General features: G+C 40.4%; 1 protein-coding gene across 2 annotated transcripts in view; it reads left to right on the top strand.

Annotated features, from left to right (window-relative positions):
* The window catches only part of LOC142295956 (calpain-8-like), a 129,143-nt gene that overhangs the window by 9,708 nt on the left and 97,208 nt on the right, over positions 1-22,227 (top strand). For both annotated transcript variants that reach the window (XM_075339093.1, XM_075339094.1), the window contains exons 2-7: positions 1,278-1,347; positions 4,874-4,992; positions 13,457-13,590; positions 20,717-20,882; positions 21,100-21,183; positions 21,258-21,343. In XM_075339093.1, coding sequence (XP_075195208.1) covers positions 1,278-1,347; positions 4,874-4,992; positions 13,457-13,590; positions 20,717-20,882; positions 21,100-21,183; positions 21,258-21,343 — 659 coding nt within the window. The remainder of the gene's footprint in view (positions 1-1,277; positions 1,348-4,873; positions 4,993-13,456; positions 13,591-20,716; positions 20,883-21,099; positions 21,184-21,257; positions 21,344-22,227) is intronic.

Raw genomic sequence — 22,227 nt, 5'->3', positions numbered from 1 at the left:
GGTAGTCCACTAGCAGCACACCCTCCTTATCCCAGAACACAGACGCCATCACCTTGGTGGCTGATTTTTGCACCCTGAACTTCTTTGGATGAGGAGAACCACTGTGCCTCCACTCTTTTGACTGCTCCTTGTTTTCCGGGTCATACAAATAAATCCAGGTCTCATCCATAGTGACCAGTCGACGCAGGAAGTTCTTATCAGTCCGGAAACGCTGACAAATGGACCGGGAATTTGTCACTCACTGCTTCTCTGATCTGCTGTCAAACATTAGGGGACCAACTTTGCAGATCTCTTCCTCATGTCCAAATGTTCATGGATAATGACACAAACACGTTCCCGGGAGATCCCCATGATGTCTGCTATTGCTTTAGCTGAAATTCGTGGATTCTCCAGTATGAGGTTGTGCACAGCATTGACGATCTCCGGAACAACAACCACTCTTGGTCGTCCAGGACGTTCCTCATCATTGGGGCTGAAGTGGCTCGTTTTAAATTTGGCAACCCAGTTCTTAACTGTGGAATACGAAGGGCAGTGAACCTCCAATGTCTGCGACATATCAGCATCAATATCCTTCACAGACTTTCCTTGCAGAAACAAGAATTTTATCACTCCTCTGCTCTTAGCTGTTGTGAATATCACATTAAACTCCGCCATATTGTATTCTCACATGCGTAGAACACTGTTGCCATAAGCAACAAAAACAAAATTTTGAAAACATATATATTTGACACATAAGGCTTTCATGTGATGTAACATTCGATCCCATAGAAACAAAAAAAGATTACAAAGCCAAAGACTTATCAGCAGCCCCTCATATCAATAAATCATAACATATACAAAATCTTTCAACACAAATTGACGTAGTCTTCTCTATAACACGATGCTTGAAGACGCCTTATTCAATATTAATAGATCCACTTTAAAGACATATTGTGAGCAAATCTAATACACTGAGTTAAATGTAGTACAATCGAGGGTGTCGGATGGGATCCTTCAAACTCCTATTTTGGTGATTTTTGTTACTCTCTGTGCCATGCTTCACCCTCTCGGGTTCTGCATTAGGCATAATGCATGTTCTTCTTCTTGTGCTCCTTTAATTAATATATTCTTCATAATACTTAACCCAGGTTCCATAAGAATTAGATTTCGAGTCATGTTTCCACCAATATGTCTCCTTGTTTGTGTTTTGCAATCATTTTGAAATGTATTTGGACTATAAAATAGGTCATTTGGTTTATGCCTGCGACCAAAAAAATTAAAAATGTATAATTTTGCAGGACATAAAGAAGAACCCTGAGTTTATTGTAGGAGGGAGGGGTCGCGATGATATCTGCCAGGGCAAATTAGGTGAGTGGAGATAAATTCTGTGAAATATGCAAAACTAAATATGTATTTAAAGTGTACCAATCATTTTCATTTTCATTCCATTCATCAGTAGTACACATGAAAATAAACAACTTTGTAGAATACAGTGGAACCTTGGATTACGAGCATAATTGGTTCCAGGAGTGCGCTCTTAGGCGGGCTTTGCACGTTGCGACATCGGTAACAATGTGTTACCGATGATGCAGCGATAGTCCCGCCCCTGTCGCACGTGCGATATCTAGTGAAAGCTGCCGTAGCAATTATTATCGCTACGGCAGCTTCACACGACATACCTGCCGTGCGACGTCCCTCTGGCCGGCGACCCGCCTCCTTCCTTAGGGGGCGGGTCATGCGGCATCACAGCGACGTCACACGGCAGCCGGCCAATTGAAACGGAGGGGCGGAGATGAGCAGGATGTAAACATCCCGCCCACCTCCGTCCTTCTCATTGCAGCCGGGAGGCAGGTAAGGTGAAGTTCCTTGCTCCTGCGGCTTCACACACAGCGATGTATGCTGCCGCAGGAGCGAGGAACAACATCGCACCTGTCGCACCATCGGCATTATGGAAATGTCGGAGGCTGCAGCGATGATACGATAACGACGCTTTTGCGCTCGTTCATCGTATCAAAAAGGTTTTACACGTTGCGATATCGACTGCGACGCCGGATGTGCGTCACTTTTGATTTGACCCCATCGACATCGCACGTGCAATTTCGCAACGTGCAAAGCCGCCCTAAAACCAAGTTACTCTTATAGCAAAGCAAATTTTCCCATAGGAAATAATTGAAACGAAGACAATCTGTTCCACAACCCAAAAATATTTACTGTATATATAGAAACTTATTACAGTAATACAATATAATGTACTGAATGTACTGTATTCATAGAAAATTATTACAGTACACTAATACAAAATACTGTACATAACAGCACAAAACATATAAAACAAATTAAACTGCACTTTAGCTTACAATAGAATTGTTGGTGTGCGGGAGGTACAGTATATGCAATGTGCTGCACTGGTTAGCAGAAAGAAAGTACAATACTATATCCACAAATGTAAGTTGATAGAAATGCTATATAGTATATACTGTACTGTACAATGGTATACTGTATACAGTATAGTTAAAAAAGTTACCTCGAGAGCGGGTCAGAGCGCGGTGAAAGGACAGAACCTGAAGTGTACATGGTGGGAATTTGCTCTTATTGCAAAGCTTTGCTCTTAAACCAAGTTACAAATTTGTAAAAAGCTTTGCTTGTCTTGCAAAACGCTCTAAAACCAAGTTACTCTTAATCCAAGGTTCCATTGTACGAGGAAACTGAATTCTCTCTTCCACTGGATTGATCTTTCATTCTTAATACTGTCAATTCCCAGGTAAAATCAGGGTTCAGTGAAGGTTGTTTTTTACATGACTGCGAAAGGAGATGGTAGTTGGTGCCCATAAAGTTCATGGTGATGTGAGAAGAGAGGACCTCAAGGCAAAGCTCCTCCCTCTGCCTACATAGAAACTCATCAGCACCAATTGTCATCTCCCATCTCCGTAATCGGAAAGTCTTCACTGACTACCGATTTTCCCCATGAATTGAGAATACAGTTGAGCGATAGTTGACTATTCGTACTCGTTATGCTGTTAGCGAGTACTGTCCGCTACTCAGATATTCGTTGCGAGTAACGGGCGCAATGTAAGTCAATGGGAAATATGCGTTAAGCAGCGAGTAACCCGAAAGCTGTACTTTTCGTGCGAGTAGCAAATAGTACTGCTTTCGGGTTACTCGCTACTAGCGAGTATTTCCCATTGACTTACATTGCGCCTGTTACTAGTAACGAATATACAAGTAGTGGACAGTACTCGCTAACAGCATAGTGCGTACGAATATTTAACTACTCGCTCAACACTAATTGAGAATATTGATAAAGAATACCTTTTGGAGGTGAAAGAAACTAATTTCTATAATAAGATTGCCATGAACAGCCAGGGGGTCCCACCGCTGCATCCAATATGTGACATAGGAAATATGATATTAATATCTTCTGTGGATAGTTAAAAATCATGGGCTGATACGCATGTCCTACAGTTAAGGCAAAATACGTGTTACTTGCATCCCACTGTCCTGATGCTGAAGATATGCCTGCCATATTTGTGGGAGCAACGCACACCCTAATTTTATAATTCTTGCACGGGTGCCAGGCTGTCTTCAAGGTTCCCTTTGAAACTTCTCGGTAAGCAGCAATCGCCTGTCCACTTCCCTAGCTGAGTTACTTCTGTCACCAGGGGGTCTCGCTGTGGTCACAGCTTCTTCCTTTTTATGATTAACTTTGTCACCTACTATTTGTTGCAGGATCTTGGTATTGGATTTCTATCCTAAAAAGAGTGATCTCTTGATGCAGGTCAGGATGTATGGAAATATGTAGGATTGGCTTGTATGGATCTACCATATACCTCACAAAAATATATTACAAAGTTTCTTATTTTGTGTGTGCATACCATTGACAAATGTAAACACTATAAATATAGAGGACAATCAAAATGGACCTCCCCTTTCCTAGTCTTCCTGGCCTTAGAAGAAGATGGTGGTTGTACTCAATAAACTTCTAAATACTCTAAGGGGTACTCTACACGTTGCGACATCGCAAGCTGATGCTTGCAATGCTGAGCACGATAGTACCCGCCCCTGTCACAGCAGCGATATCTTGTGATTGCTGGCGTAGCGAACATTAACGCTAGGCTAGCTTCACATGCACTCACCTGCCCTGCGACGTCGCTCTGGCCGGCGAACCGCCTCCTTACTAAGGGGGCAGGTCATGTGGCATCATAGCGACGTCACACGACAGACGGCCAATAGGAGCGGAGGGGCGGAGATGAACGGGGCGTAAACATCCCGCCCACCTCCTTCCTTCCGCATTGGCGGCTGGGACACAGGTAGGAGATGTTCCTCGCTCCTGCGGCTTCATACACAGCAATGTGTGCTGCCACAGGAACGAGGAACAACATCGTACCGTCGCTGAACCGGCATTATGGAAATGTCGTACCCTACACCGATGATACGATAACGACGTTTTTGCGCTCGTTAATCGTATCAAAAAGGCTTTACACACTACGATGTCGACAGCGATGCCGGATGTGCGTCACTTTCGATATGACCCCACCGAAATCGCACCTGCGATGTCGTAGTGTGTAAAGTACCCCTAAGAACCAATTTATGATTTATTTTTTATAGATATACAATGCACACGTAAAAAATGTCACATCTATACACAGGCCAGGCAGGCGAATTTATGCTCCATTTAAAGCCTAGAGAGCTTATGGAGTATGAACTCGGCTATTTCTACAAGCCTCATACACAATGAATGGAGCAGTAGTGCGTGGGACCCTCATCAATAGGTTTTCCCAGTATTGGACCCTCAGTGATCATATATTTATTACCTATTATGTGAATCGGTGAGAAATATTTTTCATGGCCTAACCCACTATGATATAACCGGTAACCCTTAACTATTTTTACATAGGCGATTGCTGGCTCCTCGGCTCCATCGCATGCCTCACACTGAATAATGATTGTGTGTCCCGTGTAATTCCTCAAGATCAATATTTTAAGAAAGACTATGCTGGGATCTTCCGTTTTTTGGTAAGTTATTTATGTAATATAATATAGCGTTGCAGTTTTGTAATAGCCCCCAACCCACCTCCAACCTACTATGTGTCATTTTTATGAAAAATGGACTTAGGGGTACTTTGCACACTGTGACATCGCTAGCCGATGCTAGCGATGCCGAGCGCGATAGTCCCCGCCCCCGTCGCACATGCAATATCTTGTGATAGCTGCCGTAGCGAACATTATCGCTACGGCAACTTCACACGCACTTACCTGCCCTGCGACGTCGCTCTGGCTGGCGACCCGCCTCCTTCCTAAGGGGGCGGGTCGTGAGGCATCATCGCATCACACGGCAGGCGGCCAATAGGAGCGGAGGGGCGGAGATGAGCGGGACGTAAACATCCCGCCCACCTCCTTCCTTCCGCATAGCCGGTGGAGGCAGGTAAGGAGATGTTCCTCGCTCCTGCGGCTTCACACACAGCGATGTGTGCTGCCGCAGGAACGAGGAACAATATCGTATCTCCTATTGGTGCGACATTATGAAAATGTCTGACCCTACACAGATCACCGATTTACGACGCTTTTGCGATCGTTTATCGGCGCATATAGGCTTTACACGTTGCGACATCGTTACCGGCGCCGGATGTGCGTCACTTTCAATTTGACCCTGACGATATCGCAGTAGCGATGTCGCAACGTGCAAAGTGCCCCTAATTCCAGAAGTGACAACCAATATGCATTAAAATGGTGGTTGCTAAGGGGCCTTATTTACTCATTGGCAGTGACTGCTGTATGGAACAGCTGACTGGTCCCGATTAGTTTTGGAACCAATAGGGACCAATTCACCAAATAAATACCACTATCAACCATGACAGTGACATGTAAGTGGTAAAAAGGGGGTTAAAAGACCCCCTTTACTACAATCATAATTGCAGGTGCCGATGGTTGCCATGGTACCCTGAAGTCACCTGGTGACCCCAGAATACTGTGGTCTGTTACATTCTGCTGTAAGCAAAAAAATGGCCATCATATAGCTCTGTTCATCAAAAAATATAAAAGTTACAGTTCAGAAGAAGGCGACAAAAGATATTTTTTATAAAATACAATTTTTACTGAGTGATAGTAACAAAACAAAAAACCTATATAAGTCTGGTATAGTTGTAATCACACTAACTAGACGAGTAAAGCCGTCTTATCGGCAATACCAAATGGTGTAAATAAAAATAAGAACTATTCTTGTTTGTTCATTTGTTCATTCTACCTTCCAAAAATTGTTGAAAGGCTTGGCTCACATTTATCCTGAGCACTTATGTTGGGGTTTATGTGTACATCCCAAGAGCACCAATCAGACAAAACCCCTGATAGAACCACTCACTATAATGAGGCAAATGGAGTCACTTTGGACTTTGCCTGGTCTCTGCAGTGTCCCATAATTTTAGGATTTTTTAGCATACAAGGTTGGTCAACCACAGTTCTGTGCATGTCTAAAAACATGGATACCACCGGAAGAGACACCAGAGATAGCCCAAAAGTGTCTTGTTCTGCCTCATTATAGTGGCTGGTTTGAAACCCCGACGTTAAGTGTTCAGTGTAGAACCCAAAAATAAGATCCCAGCCTCATATTGAAAGCAATGGTTAGAAAAATGTTATGTACCCCATAATGTTACCAATATAAACCCTAACTCATCCTGCACAAAACCAGCCCCCACTCAGGCCCGTCATTTGTCACTAGAAATGTAGGGGGTCTCACGTAACTGGTAGAAAAAAGACTCTGGAGAACTGATGACTCCCACTCCCCAAGGAGAATACAGTGACGTTTGCGTTCCAAAATCCAAATGTTCATCTCCTTCTGAGGTCAACTGTACTTAAACCACAGGAAGTGACCCTGTGTGTGGCATTACTATAGTAGAGGGAGCTCAATTACCAACTTACAGGGTGCGTGCCACCAGAAACAAAAACTGGATACAATATACAGTGGGTACAGAAAGTATTCAGACCCCTTTAAATTTTTCACTCTTTGTATCATTGCAGCCATTTCGTAAATTCAAAAATTTCATTTTTTTCTCATTAATGTACACTCTGCACCCCCCATCTTGACAGAAAATAATCCACAGATATGTAGAAATTTTTGCAAATTTATTAAACAAGAAAAACTGAAATATCACATGGTCATAAGTATTCATACCCTTTGCTCAGATACTCATATTTAAGTCACCCCAAGAACCCCAAGATCACTGTGGCTGAGCTCCAGAGATGCAGTAGGGAGATGGGAGAAAGTTCCACAAAGTCAACTATTACTGCATCCCCCAACAGTTGGGCCTTTATGGCAGAGAGGCCCTACGAAAGCCTCTCCTCAGTGCAAGACATATGAAAGCCAATATATAGTTTGCAAAAAAACACATGAAGGATTCCCAGAATATTAGAAATAAGATTCTCTGGTCTGATAAGATGAAGATAGAACTTTTTGGTGATAATTCTAAGCGGTATATGGGGAAAAAAACAGGCATTGCTCATCACCTCCTCAATACAATCCCAACAGTGAAACATGGTGGTGGCAGCATCATGCTATGGGTGTTTTTCAGCTGCAGGGACAGGATGACTGGTTGCAATTGAAGGAAAAGTGAATATGGTAAAGTACAGAGATATCCTGGAAGAAAACCATTTCCAGAGTGCTCTGGACCTCAGACTTGGCCAAAGGTTCACCTACCAACAAGACAATAACCCTAAGCACACAGTTAAAATAACAAAGGAGTGTCTTCAGAACAACTCTGTGATCATTCTTGACTGGCCCAGCCAGAGCCCTGACCTAAACCCAATTGAGCATCTCTGGAGAGTCTTAAAAATGTCTGTCCACCAACGTTCACCATCCAACCTGACGGAACTGGAGAGGATCTGCAAGGAAGAATGGCCGAGGATCCCCAAATCCAGGATCCCAAGAAGACTCATGGCTGTACTAGCTCAAAAGGGAGGGTGCATCTACTCAATACTGAGCAAAGGGGCTGAATACTTATGACCATGTGATATTTCATTTTTTCTTGTTTAATAAATTTGCAAAAATTTCTACATATCTGTTTTTTTTCTGTCAAGATGGGGGATGAGGTGCAGAGTGTACATTAATGAGAAAAAAATGACATTTTTGAATTTACGAAATGGCTGCAATGAAAAAAAGAGTGAAACATTTAAAGGGGTCTGAATACTTTCTGTACCTACTGTATATTGTATCCAGCTTTTTCTTCTGGTGGCACGCACCCTGTAAGTTGTTAATTGAGCTCCCTCTACTACAATAATGCTACACACGGGGTCACTTCCTGTGGTTTAAGTACAATTGACCTCAGAAGGAGATGAACATTTGGATTTTGGAACACAAACGTCACTGTATTCTCCTTGGGGAGTGGGAGTCTTTGTTCTGGCAGTTACGTGAGGCCCCCTACATTTATAGTGACAGATGATGGGCCTGAGTGGGGGCTAGTTTTGTGAAGGATGAGTTATGGTTTATATTGGTAACATTATGGGGTACATAACATTTTTCCAACCATCGGTTTCAATATGAAGCTGGGATCTTATTTTTGGGTTTTACACTGAACACTTAACGTCGGGGTTTCAAACCAGTCAATATAATGAGGTAGAGCAAGACACTTTTGGGCTATCTCTGGTGTCTGTTCCGGTGGTATCCATGTTTTTAGACATGCACAGAACTGTGGTTGACCAACCTTGTATGCTAAAAAAAATCCTAAAATGATGGGACACTGCAGAGACCAGGCAAAGTCCAAAGTGACTAAATTTGCCTCATTATAGTGAGTGGTTCCAACTGGGGTTTTGTCTGATTTGTGCTCTTGGGATGTACACATAAACCCCAACATCTTGTCTAATAAATTTGCAAAAATTTCTAAAATTTCTGTTCTTTTCTGTCAAGATGGGGGATGGGATGCAGAGTATACATTAATGAGAAAAAATGAACTTTTTTGAATTTACCACATGACTGTAATGAAACAGTGAAAAATTTAAAGGGGTCGGAATACTTTCTGTACCCACTGTGTGGGCTCTAGACTGGCATTTTTGCAATTCTTCAGAAAAAAATCACTTTGTGGATGTTATAAAATAGTCACTGCAGCCGTAGATGAATTAATTGATAAGTGCAATTTCTACAATGAGTTTTTCTGATTTTCTGGCACCTTATGGGTTCTGCGAATGTCGCATTTAAAAAATTCTTGCAAAATCTGTGATACAAAATCCTTCCATCTTGGCGGTGATGTGTGGCCAAAGAGTGGTTTCTGACAACAAGAAATTGTGGAATGGATTTTAGGTCCAGTTTCACCTTTTAACCCTTGTGTAATTGACAAATTTAAAAGATAAAAAAAGTTACATTTTTAAATCTAAAATGTTATATTTCCAATGTTATAAAATTCTGTGAGAAACATGTGGGTTCAAAATGCTCACTACACCCTTAGATGAAGTCCTTAAGGAGAGACATTTCCAATATGGGGTCACTTGTGGGGTTTCTCCTGCTCTGGCATCTCAGTGGCTCAGCTAATGGACCTCACAATCTATTCAAAGGAATCTACCTTCTTAAAACCACATCTCGCTCTTTCTCATCTGATCCCCACCATGTACTCAAACAGTAGTGTACAACCACATATGGGGCCATGTTTGATAAAAATTTCATAACAAATTTTTCCCCATTGCCCCTTCAATAAATTAAAAATGTATTACTAAACATTATTTTACTGGAAAAAAAATTTAAAAAATGTTTTCACATCTAAAAGATTGGAGCTAAAAATTAATTTTAGAGAAAAAATATTGTTTTTACACCCACATATTAAAAAGTTATGTGAAGCATCTACCAATTCAACATGCTCAGTACACTCCTCAAGAAATTCCTTGATGAGTCTGGTTTCCAAAATGGGGTCACGTGTGCGGGTTTCTGGTGTTTTTCAAATGAGACATGGTGTCTGCAATCTATTCCAGTGAAATTTATATTCTAAATACCAAGTGTCTCTTCTTCCCTTCTGAGCCCTGCCATGTGCAAAAATAGAACTTTTTTTTACTACGTGTGGGCTTTCTCTGTGCTCTCAAAAAAGTGTGTAAAAAACTGTGAGTCCACTTTTTCATTTGGCCTCTTGCAAAAGTAATATTTTCATGAAAAATATAAAAACCAAAACCAAATGTTATCAACATCCGTGTTGTACCTGTGGGTTCAAACTACTTATTCTACCCCTTCATAAAATCCTTGAGGGTTATAGCTTTCATAATGAGGTCACTTATGGGGGATTTATGATGTTTAGTCATCTTAGGGACCCTGCAAATGCAGCATTGTGTCGGCAACCTATTTCAGCCAAATTTGTGCTCCAAAATTCAAATATTGCTTCTTCCCTTCTGAGCCCTACTATTTGCCCAAATAGAGGTTTCTGACCACATGTAGGGTATCAACACACTCAGAAGAAAATGGGTAACATGCTGTAGCATATATTTTGTCATGCTACCCCTTGTAAAAGTGAAATTAGGGCTAAGTCAACATTTCAGAGGAAAAAATTACACATTTTTTCATTCCATTTTGCATTAATTAATTTGTAACATCGGAAGGGTTAAAAAAAAAAATATGCTGACAGCCGTTTTGAAGTATTTGAGAGGTGCAATTTTTAAAATGGTATTAGTTTTGGGGAGTTTCCAATACATAGGCCCCTCAAAATCCAATTAAGCCTGAACAGGTTCTTAAAAAAACAGGTTTTGTAAAAATTTTTAAAAAACATGTTTAACCCTTTGAACATCCTAAAATATAACATGGATGGAAATATAAAGTAGACATATGGGAAATGTTACTTATTAATTATTTTGTATAGCATAGCTAACTGAGGAATTTTTTAAATTTTCACCAAAATTCCAATATTTTCACAAATTAATGCAAAAAATATTGAATTAAATTGACCATTAATAGAAAGTATAATGTATCACGAAAAAACACTTCCAAAATCACTGGTATGCGTTGGAGTTATTACCACATAAATTGACACTGGTCAGACCTAAAAAAATTTTGGTTTGATCATTAAAGTTAAAATTAGTTTGGTCGCTCGCTAAGGGGTTAACAAAAGTTAACTCATTAAGTGCTAAATAATTAATATCTGTGCAATGGAGAGGTGAAATAAAAAAAGAAGAGAAGTATTATTACAATCTGCAACCGCTATTACATTGTGTGCAAATTCAACATGAAAAATTTGGTGAAAGGTCCTCTTTAAACAAATGGTGTTGAGTCGAATATTAACCAGACCAAGGGTGAAATAACCCCACACATTTGGCCTCTGTCTGGTCAGTGGTCTGTCACCTGTGCCGGTGTTACAGTATATGTTGGAAAAAGCTTCCAATTTATCGGCATGGATAGGCTTATAGGATATAGGCTAAGTGTATAGACGCAGTGTGCATTTCGCCTTAGCTTACTTGGTTTATGGAAGCACAAAATGCATATTTTAACTTTGAGTACAAGGGGCTGCTGATAAGTCTTTACCCAGAAAGAAACAAGATAGGATCATGAAACTTTCCATTTATTCCACATACTCTCCACTGATGATAACACACTTCTTACATCAGTATTCCAAGTTCTGTAAGTCTAGCAAAAAGAAGGATTTCGGTTGTACCTCACACCAGGCATCCGTAGCAGCCATGGCATCAGAACTGGTGTAAAATGTTACCCATGAGGTGTTTCTTCAGGTTTGCAAACAGATGATAGTCGGAGGGAGCTAGATCTGGTGAATAAGGTGGGTGGTCATCCAGCTGGAAGCCCAACTCTGCCTGTTTTGCCATGGTCGCTTGTGCAGTGTGAGCGGAGGCGTTGTCTTGCAGGAACAAGATTCCTTTGGACAGCTTGCTGCACCTTTTGGCCTTCAGAGCTGCCTTCAAATGGTCCAAAATTTCAATGTAATACCTTGCATTGATGGTGGAACCCTTTTGTAGGTAGTCAACTCGCAGCACGCCCTCCTTATCTCAGAACACAGGTGCCATCACCTTAGTGGCTGATTTTTGCACCCTGAACTTCTCTAGACGAGGAAAGCCACTGTGCCTACACTCTTTTGGCTGCTCCTTGTTTTCAGGGCCATACAAATAAATCCAGGTATCATCCATAGTGACCAGTTGATCCAGGAAGTTTTTATTAGTCTGTAAACACTGACAAATGGACTGGGAAGTTTTTACTCACATGCTTCTCTGATCTGTTGTCAGACATTCGGGGACCCACTTTGCAGATCACGTCCTCATCTCCAAATGTTCATGGATAATGACACAAACACGTTCACGGGAAATCCCCATGATGTCTACTATTGCTTTAGCTGAAATTTGTGCATTCTCTAGTATGAGGTTGTGCACAGCATCGACAATCTCCGGAACAACAACCACTCTCGGTCATCCAGGACATTCCTCATCATTGGTGCTGAAGTGGTCCATTTTAAATTTGGCAACCCAGTTCTTAACTGTGGAATATGAAAGGCATTGATCTCCCAATGTCTGCGACATATCACTATGAATATCCTTTGCGGACTTTCCTTTCAGAAACAAGAATTTTATCCCTCCTCTGCTCTCAGTTGCTGTGAATATCGCATTAGACTCCGCCATTTTGTGTTCCTGCATGTATAGAACACTGTTGCCATAAGCAACAAACACACAATTTTGAAAACATACATTAGACACATAAGACTTTCATGTGATGTAACATTCGTTACCATAGAAAAAAAAAAGACCACAAAGCCAAAGACTTATCAACAGCCCCTCGTATACAAAGGAGATCAAAATCAGAGAACAACACACAATTTCATAAATGTTACGGTCATTGTGTCGTCCTATGTGATAATATCCTAACATAAGTAAACTAGCAGTATTTTAAGCGTATTTCATAAATTGAAATTTTTCAAAAGCACATAATAAAAATGTAAATGAAATAAATGTACTGTAACTCAAAAATATATTAGAAAAAAACAGAAAGCCCCAAGTAAGCTTTTTGTACATATCAAAGACAAGTATATTAAGCATTGGCCTAATAGTTTATAGGAAATTTTAAGGCATTTTTTATAGTATTCATTTTTTCCTTACAAAAATTATAAAAAAATATTTTACTAGAATTTGAAAAAATAACAGAAATGTATATAAAGTGCCCATTTCCATGGAGATAACGTACACATTTCAAACCTTACATTCAAAATGGTTGGAGTGCGATAGGGGCTTAATGCGTATGACCAGTTAGGACAAATGGACATCATAGAGTAAATCCATTGCTTTGGGAGACATTCTATAAAACAAAACAAAGAGCCTATTAGAATGTAGGCCATGTAAAACAATTGGATGGTCATGACTTTTATGACAACGACAAAAAAAATCTATTTTTCCTTCAGAGTCCCATTAGTTGACAGCTGTATCAGCAACTATGGGAAAAAAGGTTAGACCAGCGTGTGAACCAATTGTCATCACTAAGAAAACACATTCAATATACATGTTACTAGAAAGTTCTATTTTCTTGCAGTTTTGGCAGTATGGACAATGGGTGGAAGTGGTTGTCGATGACAGGCTGCCTACCAAGAATAACCAGCCTATTTTTGTAAAGTCCAAAACATCTAATGAGTTCTGGAGCTCCCTCCTGGAAAAGGCCTATGCTAAGTAAGTGCAATAACAATAAAAATGCCACGGTTTTTGGAAAACAATTTCTAAAACGTTGAGTAGATGTTTCAACAGCTGTTGATTTCAGATGTTTAATCTGAATTAAAAAATAGTCCAAAATGTGAAAAGTAGATGTAGACCCCATCAGGGAATTGTTTTTTGTTTTTTCCTTTAAAGCTAACAATGAATAAAATCAATCGATGTCATATAAGTTATCATTATTTCCTCACACACCTAGACACACAAATGGAATATCGAGAATGACCTAAAAAAGAAGACTTCCAAAATGTTGTCCTCCCATTACCCTGTTAAAATTATAGCGCTTGGAAACACCACTGGTGGATGGTTAATGAAGATCAATCAGCCTGTCTTCATTGTGTCTACACTCATATATTCTAGGCTTCCCTATTGGTGACTGACCTTGCACACAATTTTATTATTTAAAGGGAATCTAAATCCCGACACTAGTAATATGCACATGTAGCTCTTTCAAAGACAAATCCAGCAATATCTTTATATGGCTAGTCTATTCCTCTGTTGCCGAGAAATAATTTAACTTTATATGCAAATGAGGCTGAAGGGCTATGGTAGATCTGAAGCGTCTGTTAAGGGCGCTTTACACGCTACAATATATCTTACGATGTGTCGGCGGGGTCACGTCGTAAGTGACGCACATCCGGCATCGTAAGTTATATTGTAAAGTGTGACAGCTACAAAAACGTTCATCGCATGCACTTCATTCAATTCCTAAAAATTGAACGTGAGGTTGTTCAACGTTCCCGAGGCAGCACACATCGCAGTGTGTGACACCACGATGAACACAGCTTACCTGCGTCCCGCGGCTCTCGCCGGCAATGTGGAAGGGAAGAGGTGGGCGGGATGTTTACGTCCCGCTCATCTCCGCCCCTCCGCTTCTATTGGCCGGCTGCTGCGTGACGTTGCTGTGACGCCGAATGTCCCTCCCACTCCAGGAAGTGGATGTTCGCCGCCCACATCGATGGGACAGGTAAGTAAGTGTGACGGGAAAAAATAGTTTGTGCGACACGTTCAACAAATTGAACGTGCCGCACATACGATGGGGGCGGTTACTATCGCATACGATATCGTATGCTAAATCGTAACGTGTAAAGCAGGCTTTACTCTAGCTCCATTCTGCCTCCTCATATGTTACTGACAGCGTCTTTATCGTAAGTCAAACAGCACAAAGGATGTCAGTCGAGTACGAGGAGATTGTGATGGGTGTGGGATAGAACTGGAGTGACAGAGGCATCAGATCTACAAATAACTCTACAGCCTTATTTGCATGTCAATTCAAATGCTAATTTCTCCGTAATGTAGGAACGGACTGACCATGTAAAATGTTTCATCTGTGCTGGATTCTCCTTCAGCCGCTAGGGGTGTTGTGGGTGATGCTTGATAGCATTAATCCTATTTTATTCTTGAGACTTGTGGTTCTGTCCAGTCTGGAAGTTACGGCGTTAACTTTTGTTTTGGGTTCTGTCTCCTTTCAGCACTGACTGGGGCTTTTCTATATCAACCCCAGAGAGGCAGCTCCCACTGCCAGTCAATAGACATTACATCTTGGTTTGTACTTCTGACCTGAGCTCTGTATTTTGTTCTGACATTTCCGTTCTTTTACCTCATCTTTACATTTCACTACCCGCTTGTTGATTGATTCTGTTCCTGACGTGACCTCCTGGTTCTAACCCAGCTTCCTGACTATTATTCTTGCCAGTTATGCCACCGAACAGCAGCTGACTCTGTGGCTCATACCCAGGGACCTCTATTTAAGTACAAATCCTGAACAGAAAAAGGGAATTTCCAGCGCGGTCCAAAATATCTTGTTAAAATTCATTTTTATTTATAAATCCATAAAATAGGAAATTACAGGCGGTCAGCAGGATATTGCATAGATGTTATTCAGACCCCACAAAGCTACGCGTTTCGACGTGAGTCTTAATCATGCTCTGGGGAGGAAGGGATGTCGGCTTCCTATATCGTATAACACACACCCTCCCAAATTATATGCACATGCACATGTTTTCATTAAGGGAACTTTCACAAAAGAACACATCACATTACATAGGTGTATGCACTGCGGTTTTTCCATAGAAAAAGTAAGGATTTAACGGAGTTAAGCAGAACACTCGCCCCACATAGGGACAACCTTACAAAAGGGGAAAGAACCGCACTTTCTGAACTACTGCATAATACACAGGTAGTGGTCAGACAGGCAGATAAAGGTGGGGCGATTGTTCTGCTTGATTCCGGTTTGTACAGAAAATTAACACTTGTGGATCTACAGGATATTGAGACCTACATATTATTACAGAATGATCCTACTGATCATTATAACAACTTAATGCTAAAACTTTTGGAGGAGGGCGTTTGCATGGGAGCCATCGATAGTAAAACAAAGGATAATTTATTTGTCTCATTTCCAATTGTTCCAATATACCACTCGCTACCAAAAATACACAAAAATAAATTTCCACCTCCCCTCAGACCCATAGTTTTGGGAATAGGGTCTTTGGGGGAAAAATTAGGAGGATGGGTTGATCAATTCTTACAACCACTTGTCTATAATATTCCCGGTTTCATCAAAGACACAAAAGAGATTGTTAAAGCACTGGATAACTTTCAGTGGCAAGAAAACTATCGTTGGCTCTCATGTGATGTAGTATCATTGTATCCATCAATACCTCATCATATTGCTTTAAGATCTCTATCACAACATTTAGATAGGTTTAGTAATTATGAGATCGAACTTAAAAATTTCATTTTGATGGCCATCCAGTATCTTTTGGAACATAATTATTTTTCATTTGATGGACAGTATTATTTACAGTGCAGGGGGGTCAGTATGGGAGCTCGCTTCTCCCCCTCGCTGGCAAATATTGTCATGGCGAGGTGGGAGGAACAGTTCCTGTATGGTGATACCAACCCATTCAGCAGCAGTATCCTATGGTATGGCAGATACCTGGATGACATGCTGCTGATATGGGTTGGGGCGCCAGAGGAAATTGTACATTTTTCTGATTATATTAATATGAACCAATTCAATTTAAAATTTACAACTGAAACTCATATTTCCAAAATTAATTTTTTGGACATAACTCTGTCGGTTGATGATACCAACCATTTGACAGTAACACCTTACAGAAAAATCATAGCGTGCAATTTCATACTGACTGCCAACTCCTGCCATACTTCACATACCAAATTAAATATACCTATTGGAGAACTCATTCGTACAAAGAGAAACTGTAGTGACCATAAACAATATTTGATAGAGGAGAAAAAAGTTTGTGACAGGTTGACAAATAGAGGTTATCAAAATTGGAAGTTGAACAGGGCAAAAAATATAGTATCAAAAATGGATAGAAAGGATTTATTATTTAAAGAGAAAAATAGGAATGATATATATTCCAATAATATATCATTTGTAACAGCTTACAGTAATCAATTTTCTCTTATTACCAATATAATAAAGAAATACTTACCTATTCTTAATGAGGATTATAAATTAAAAAACATAATGAAGACCGGAGTAGGATTTATTGCAAAAAAAGCCCCTACATTGGGTAATCTTTTGTCCCCCAGCTTATTCACTAGTACAGAGAATAAAATACCACAAAATTGGCTCAATCTAAAAGGTTTTTTTAAATGTGGAGCAACCAAGTGTAAGGCTTGCAGCTATGCACAAAAAAATCGCACATTTAAATCAAATAAAAACCTAAAAGAGTACACAATTAATCAATTTATCAATTGCAATGCAAACCATGTAGTATACCTCATTTCATGTGATGCATGTAAACTCCAGTACACAGGATGTACAGTGGGACCATTAAAGACTAGAATAAGACGCCATTTACTAGACGCGACAAATCCACAAGCTGTGTCTGTATCAGCGGCTTCCCGTCACTTCCAAACTGTACATGGAGGGGATCTACATAACTTTAAATTCACAGGTATTGAAAAGGTCTTCAGACCGATCCGGGGTGGGGTACATAGGAGGAAACTCCTTAATAGAGAAACATATTGGATCCTCACCCTGGAGAGTAGAATACCACATGGGATGAACTATCGACATGACCTTATTTTACATTACTAATCCTCACAATTTTTCTCCTCTGCTATTTTCCCCCCATTTGATTTTGAGTTTTTTGAGATAATGGATAATAATAAAAATGAAATCATATATTAATAATCTGAACTAAAATTAACAATTGGATTATAATCCATACATAGCAATAATTACTACAATCCAATATTTTTCTACCATAATAAATTTAATGTAATAGCTAGATTTCTGGGTTCCAAATTATTAATGGGTGACAAAAATCTTATATATAGTTCATCAGTAAAGTAAATCAATTAATGAATATATATATATTTTTTCCCTCTTAAGAATCCCATCTTTGATGGTATATATAGTTATGGCAATTGAAAGACTATATAATTATAATTGATACTAATATGGGATTAATATTTCAATAAAGATTATTGTATTACTAATTTTCTAGATACAAATAAATAATAACAAATTAGAAATAAAAAATAATATAAATGAAAAAAATATTGAAATATAAAATATCTAACTAATTAATTAATACTAATGAATTTGTCTGCTAACTACCACCATATACCTATACTAGGTTCTCTACATTGATTTTTCAGGTATAGTTCGTATATTAGATGGCCACTTTTTGAAGGTCCTCTTCATTCTAGATTACAATCATAACCGAATAAGGAGAAATTCTCTCTCCCCCTTCTTTTCTCCTTTATATTGCATTTAGATAGGGGTCTAATTTACCGATGCTTTCTTATATGGAATATCAATAAGTAATGCAAGATATCCACATGGATGTGATTTTTCTATTATGACTGTATAGTGTTTGTTCTATATAATCATGCATCAGCTTACCATATAATTATATTTTAATAATTGTACATGATATGTTTTTAACCACTGTATTTTAATTCACTTTATTTTTTCCATCATTGGTTTCCATCTATCACCTTTTTTCTTCTTTCTTTTCTTTTCTTTTTTTCCCCATTTTTCTTCATCTTTTTCCCTGTTTTTCTCATTCTTCGTCTCCCTCTTTTTTCTTTCTTCTTACTTTTTCTATGGAAAAACCGCAGTGCATACACCTATGTAATGTGATGTGTTCTTTTGTGAAAGTTCCCTTAATGAAAACATGTGCATATAATTTGGGAGGGTGTGTGTTATACGATATAGGAAGCCGACATCCCTTCCTCCCCAGAGCATGATTAAGACTCACGTCGAAACGCGTAGCTTTGTGGGGTCTGAATAACATCTATGCAATATCCTGCTGACCGCCTGTAATTTCCTATTTTATGGATTTATAAATAAAAATGAATTTTAACAAGATATTTTGGACCGCGCTGGAAATTCCCTTTTTCTGATTCCTCTATGGCAGCCTAGCCCTCCGTGCGCAGCCTTGGACATACAGCGGATCATAGCAACTCGGTGAGCTGAATTTTTTCTTTGGTTTCTTAAATCCTGAACAGGGGTTAAAGGGTGAAGGCCAAGGCAATCCCTTGCTCTAGGAAATTGAGTAGCTTGCACCAAGCCTGTTTGTTGTAGTCATTTTGGAGATTCCAGGTGAGTAATTGTGCACATGTGACATAAAGGTATTGATGGACTTGTCTTTGAAAAAGCTCCATGCACATATAAATGGTTTGGGGGTGAAATCCTGTTGACAGAGTCCCTATACCTCTATGACTGCCTGATATTTTAAGTTTTACAATGAATTTCTTTTATTCTAAAAGCCAAAAATATATTACAAAAATTTGATATTTGCTAATTAGATAGATAAAGCTAGGAGTAAACCATTAAAGGAATTTTCACACAAACAACATTTATCATAAACACACGTCAAGATGCAAATGTATGACAGATACGAGCAGACCACTGGGACCTTAAATAATCATGAGAACATAGGTTATGTAGAACTATTGTATGAACACTACTCTATTAAGTTTCAGGAGTATATAGGAGCAGTAATTCACACGGGTGACTAATGTTCCCATAGACAATGAATAGAGAAGTGGTAATAATGATATAATATTTGTTCACTTATATAGCTCCATTAATTCCATAGGACTTGTATGCATGCACACTGCCACTCCATTCACAGAGGGGATACAAGTCTCCTTAATATTGTAATCATTGGAGTCCTAATCAGTTGCATGATTGTAATACAAGTCACTACTTACGGATAGTACAAACGGAAGAGTAGTCAGGCAAGCCGGGGTCTGGTAACAAAAGGACATATATGGATACACGGAGTACAAAGAAGCGTAGTCAGGTCACAATCCAAGGATCAGAATTCCAGGAGGGCATGTAATAGATTCAGGGAGAAAACTGAGACGTGGTCAGGTAACGGTCTGAAGTCAAAAGCCAGGAGGACATGACAGGAACAGGGAGCGGGCAGAAAGGAGTCAAACAATGGTCTAGGGTCAAGAAACAAAGATCAGAAAACATGCAGAAACACAGGCCAACAGCACAACTACAGAACCAGAATGTACGACTGGCAAGGTTTTGGGTGAGCATACTTAGTAAAGAAGCAGAGCAATTACCAAGAAGATGGAACACCTGAGTAATCAGCACCTCCCAGAACTAGCATGGAAGCCGGCACTATCAATTAACCTGCCAGCTCAGTAGCTCAGGAAAACACAGCAGAGCATCTCCTAATATGCAAGATGCTCTGCACAGAGGATTCCTGTCACTACCCGTTCAGTAGTCCAAGAAAGTGCAGCAGAGCATCTCCTAGTGTTCAAGATGCTCTGCACAGAGGAATCGTGTCACTGCCAGCTCACAGGCCAGGAAAGCGCAGCAGAGTATCTTCTTGTGTGCAAGATGCTCTGCACCGAGGAATCGTGACAATAATCTTATGGGAATATTCACCTATAACCTACTAGATCACTTACGAGGCAAAAAAAAAGGGAACATTCACATTTTCCATATTGCTGGAGGGTGTCTCCTTCCATAAACCATGATGGGTTCGGGGAAATGTATCAAAAACTGCACCTTGTGAACTTGACTGTACAATCTAATGTCTCATTTAACACAGTAGTAAGCAAAATGTATTCTCCATAGGATCAATGGATCATATGAAACCATTATTGCTGGTTACGCTTTGGACTCACTGGAGGATTTCACCGGTGGGGTTGGGGAAGTATACAACACAAAGTCTACTCCGGATGATTTGTTTGAGAAAATGCAAAAAGCCCTGATGGAGAAATCCTTTGTTAGCTGTAGCTCAGTAAGTTTTCTCCACGAATCTTCATCAGCATCTAATGAAATTAATGCGTTATTCTAGTGAATAGAGCTGAACTGATGTCAGGCACAGTCTCTGGTCAAGATTTTTAGAAAATTCTTGCTTTTTCTAATCTCATGAAACCTTTACAATGGTCAGACCTAGATGGTTTGGGACGTTGATCATCAAAGCACAACCAAAGTTTATCAATTTTACTCTGCAGGTTGCCGAAGAGGCTCATGATGAAAAGACGTTAAGTGAGAGTATTGTTAGAGGTCACTTATACTCTGTAACCGGAGCAGAGAAGGTGAGAAAACTCTTGATCTTGGTAAAGATGGAGGTCTTCATCTTCACCAATACATGGTGCTTTGTACTTTGAAGGTCACTTGCGTTGACAATGAGGTGAAGATCATCAGAGTGCGGAATCCTTGGGGTCGTAAAGAATGGGACGGAGCCTGGAGTGATAAGTATGGTCTAGTTTTGAGTAATTATATTTAGTAGCTATCCCTATTAGGCTGTGTGTTTTTCTCTTTTTGATGCGTTTTATTCTTGCAGATTTTAATCAATCTGCAAGGGAAAACGTATCCCAGCGATGTATGAGAAGTCTGAAGTGCTGTTCACACGTTGCAGATTTTTTCCTTGCAAATTTTTGTGCAGAAAAAATCTGCACCTAATAATTGACTTGTCAATTGTTTATGCGTTTTTTCCAGCGTTTTTCGTAACAGAATGTGTGACGCCCTGGACCCCAGGGGTCACAGAATAACATCACATACACACACACACCCCTCCCCCGGTCAGGAACACCAGTCAAACAAAACCCTTGTTGCCTCCCTCCAGGGTCTGATGTCCACACAAGGTGGGGCGGAGCCAGGTGGTTGGTCCCACCCACCGAGGAGTTCACAGGCCTGGAGGCAGGAAAAGTAGTCAGTTCAGAAAGTTTGAGGGAAGGAGTAGTTGAGGAGTAGTGAAGTGGAGGAGTTGAAGTGGAGAGGAGAAAGTCTGTGTGTGTCTGGGTCGGAGCCCAGGCACAGTCAGCAAGGTCGGCAGACGGTGGTGGCCGTCTGCATGAGGTGGTGGAAGTCTGCGGAACCGTAGGACCAGGGTCGGGCGGTGTCCCGCCAGTACCGAACCGGGGAGCGGATTGAAGCCAAGCACCAAGGCAGGGTACTCAGACCCCGACTAGGCTCGGAAGCCGCCGTAACGGTCAAATTCTCTGATTGCGGTCTGGACCTCAGGGGTTCATTCCCAACCAAGTCCCGTCAGAAGGCAACAGCCCAACCCGTCCAGATAAGAGCCACCGCCAATGGCCAGAGATCCAAGGGCCAGCGCCTGCGGGCAAAACGGGCTCTCC

The sequence above is a fragment of the Anomaloglossus baeobatrachus genome, chromosome 3 (assembly GCF_048569485.1).
Source record: "Anomaloglossus baeobatrachus isolate aAnoBae1 chromosome 3, aAnoBae1.hap1, whole genome shotgun sequence".
NCBI lineage: Eukaryota > Metazoa > Chordata > Amphibia > Anura > Aromobatidae > Anomaloglossus > Anomaloglossus baeobatrachus.
Note: the sequence above shows the minus strand (reverse complement) of the source record. Positions and strands in the feature narration are given on the sequence as shown.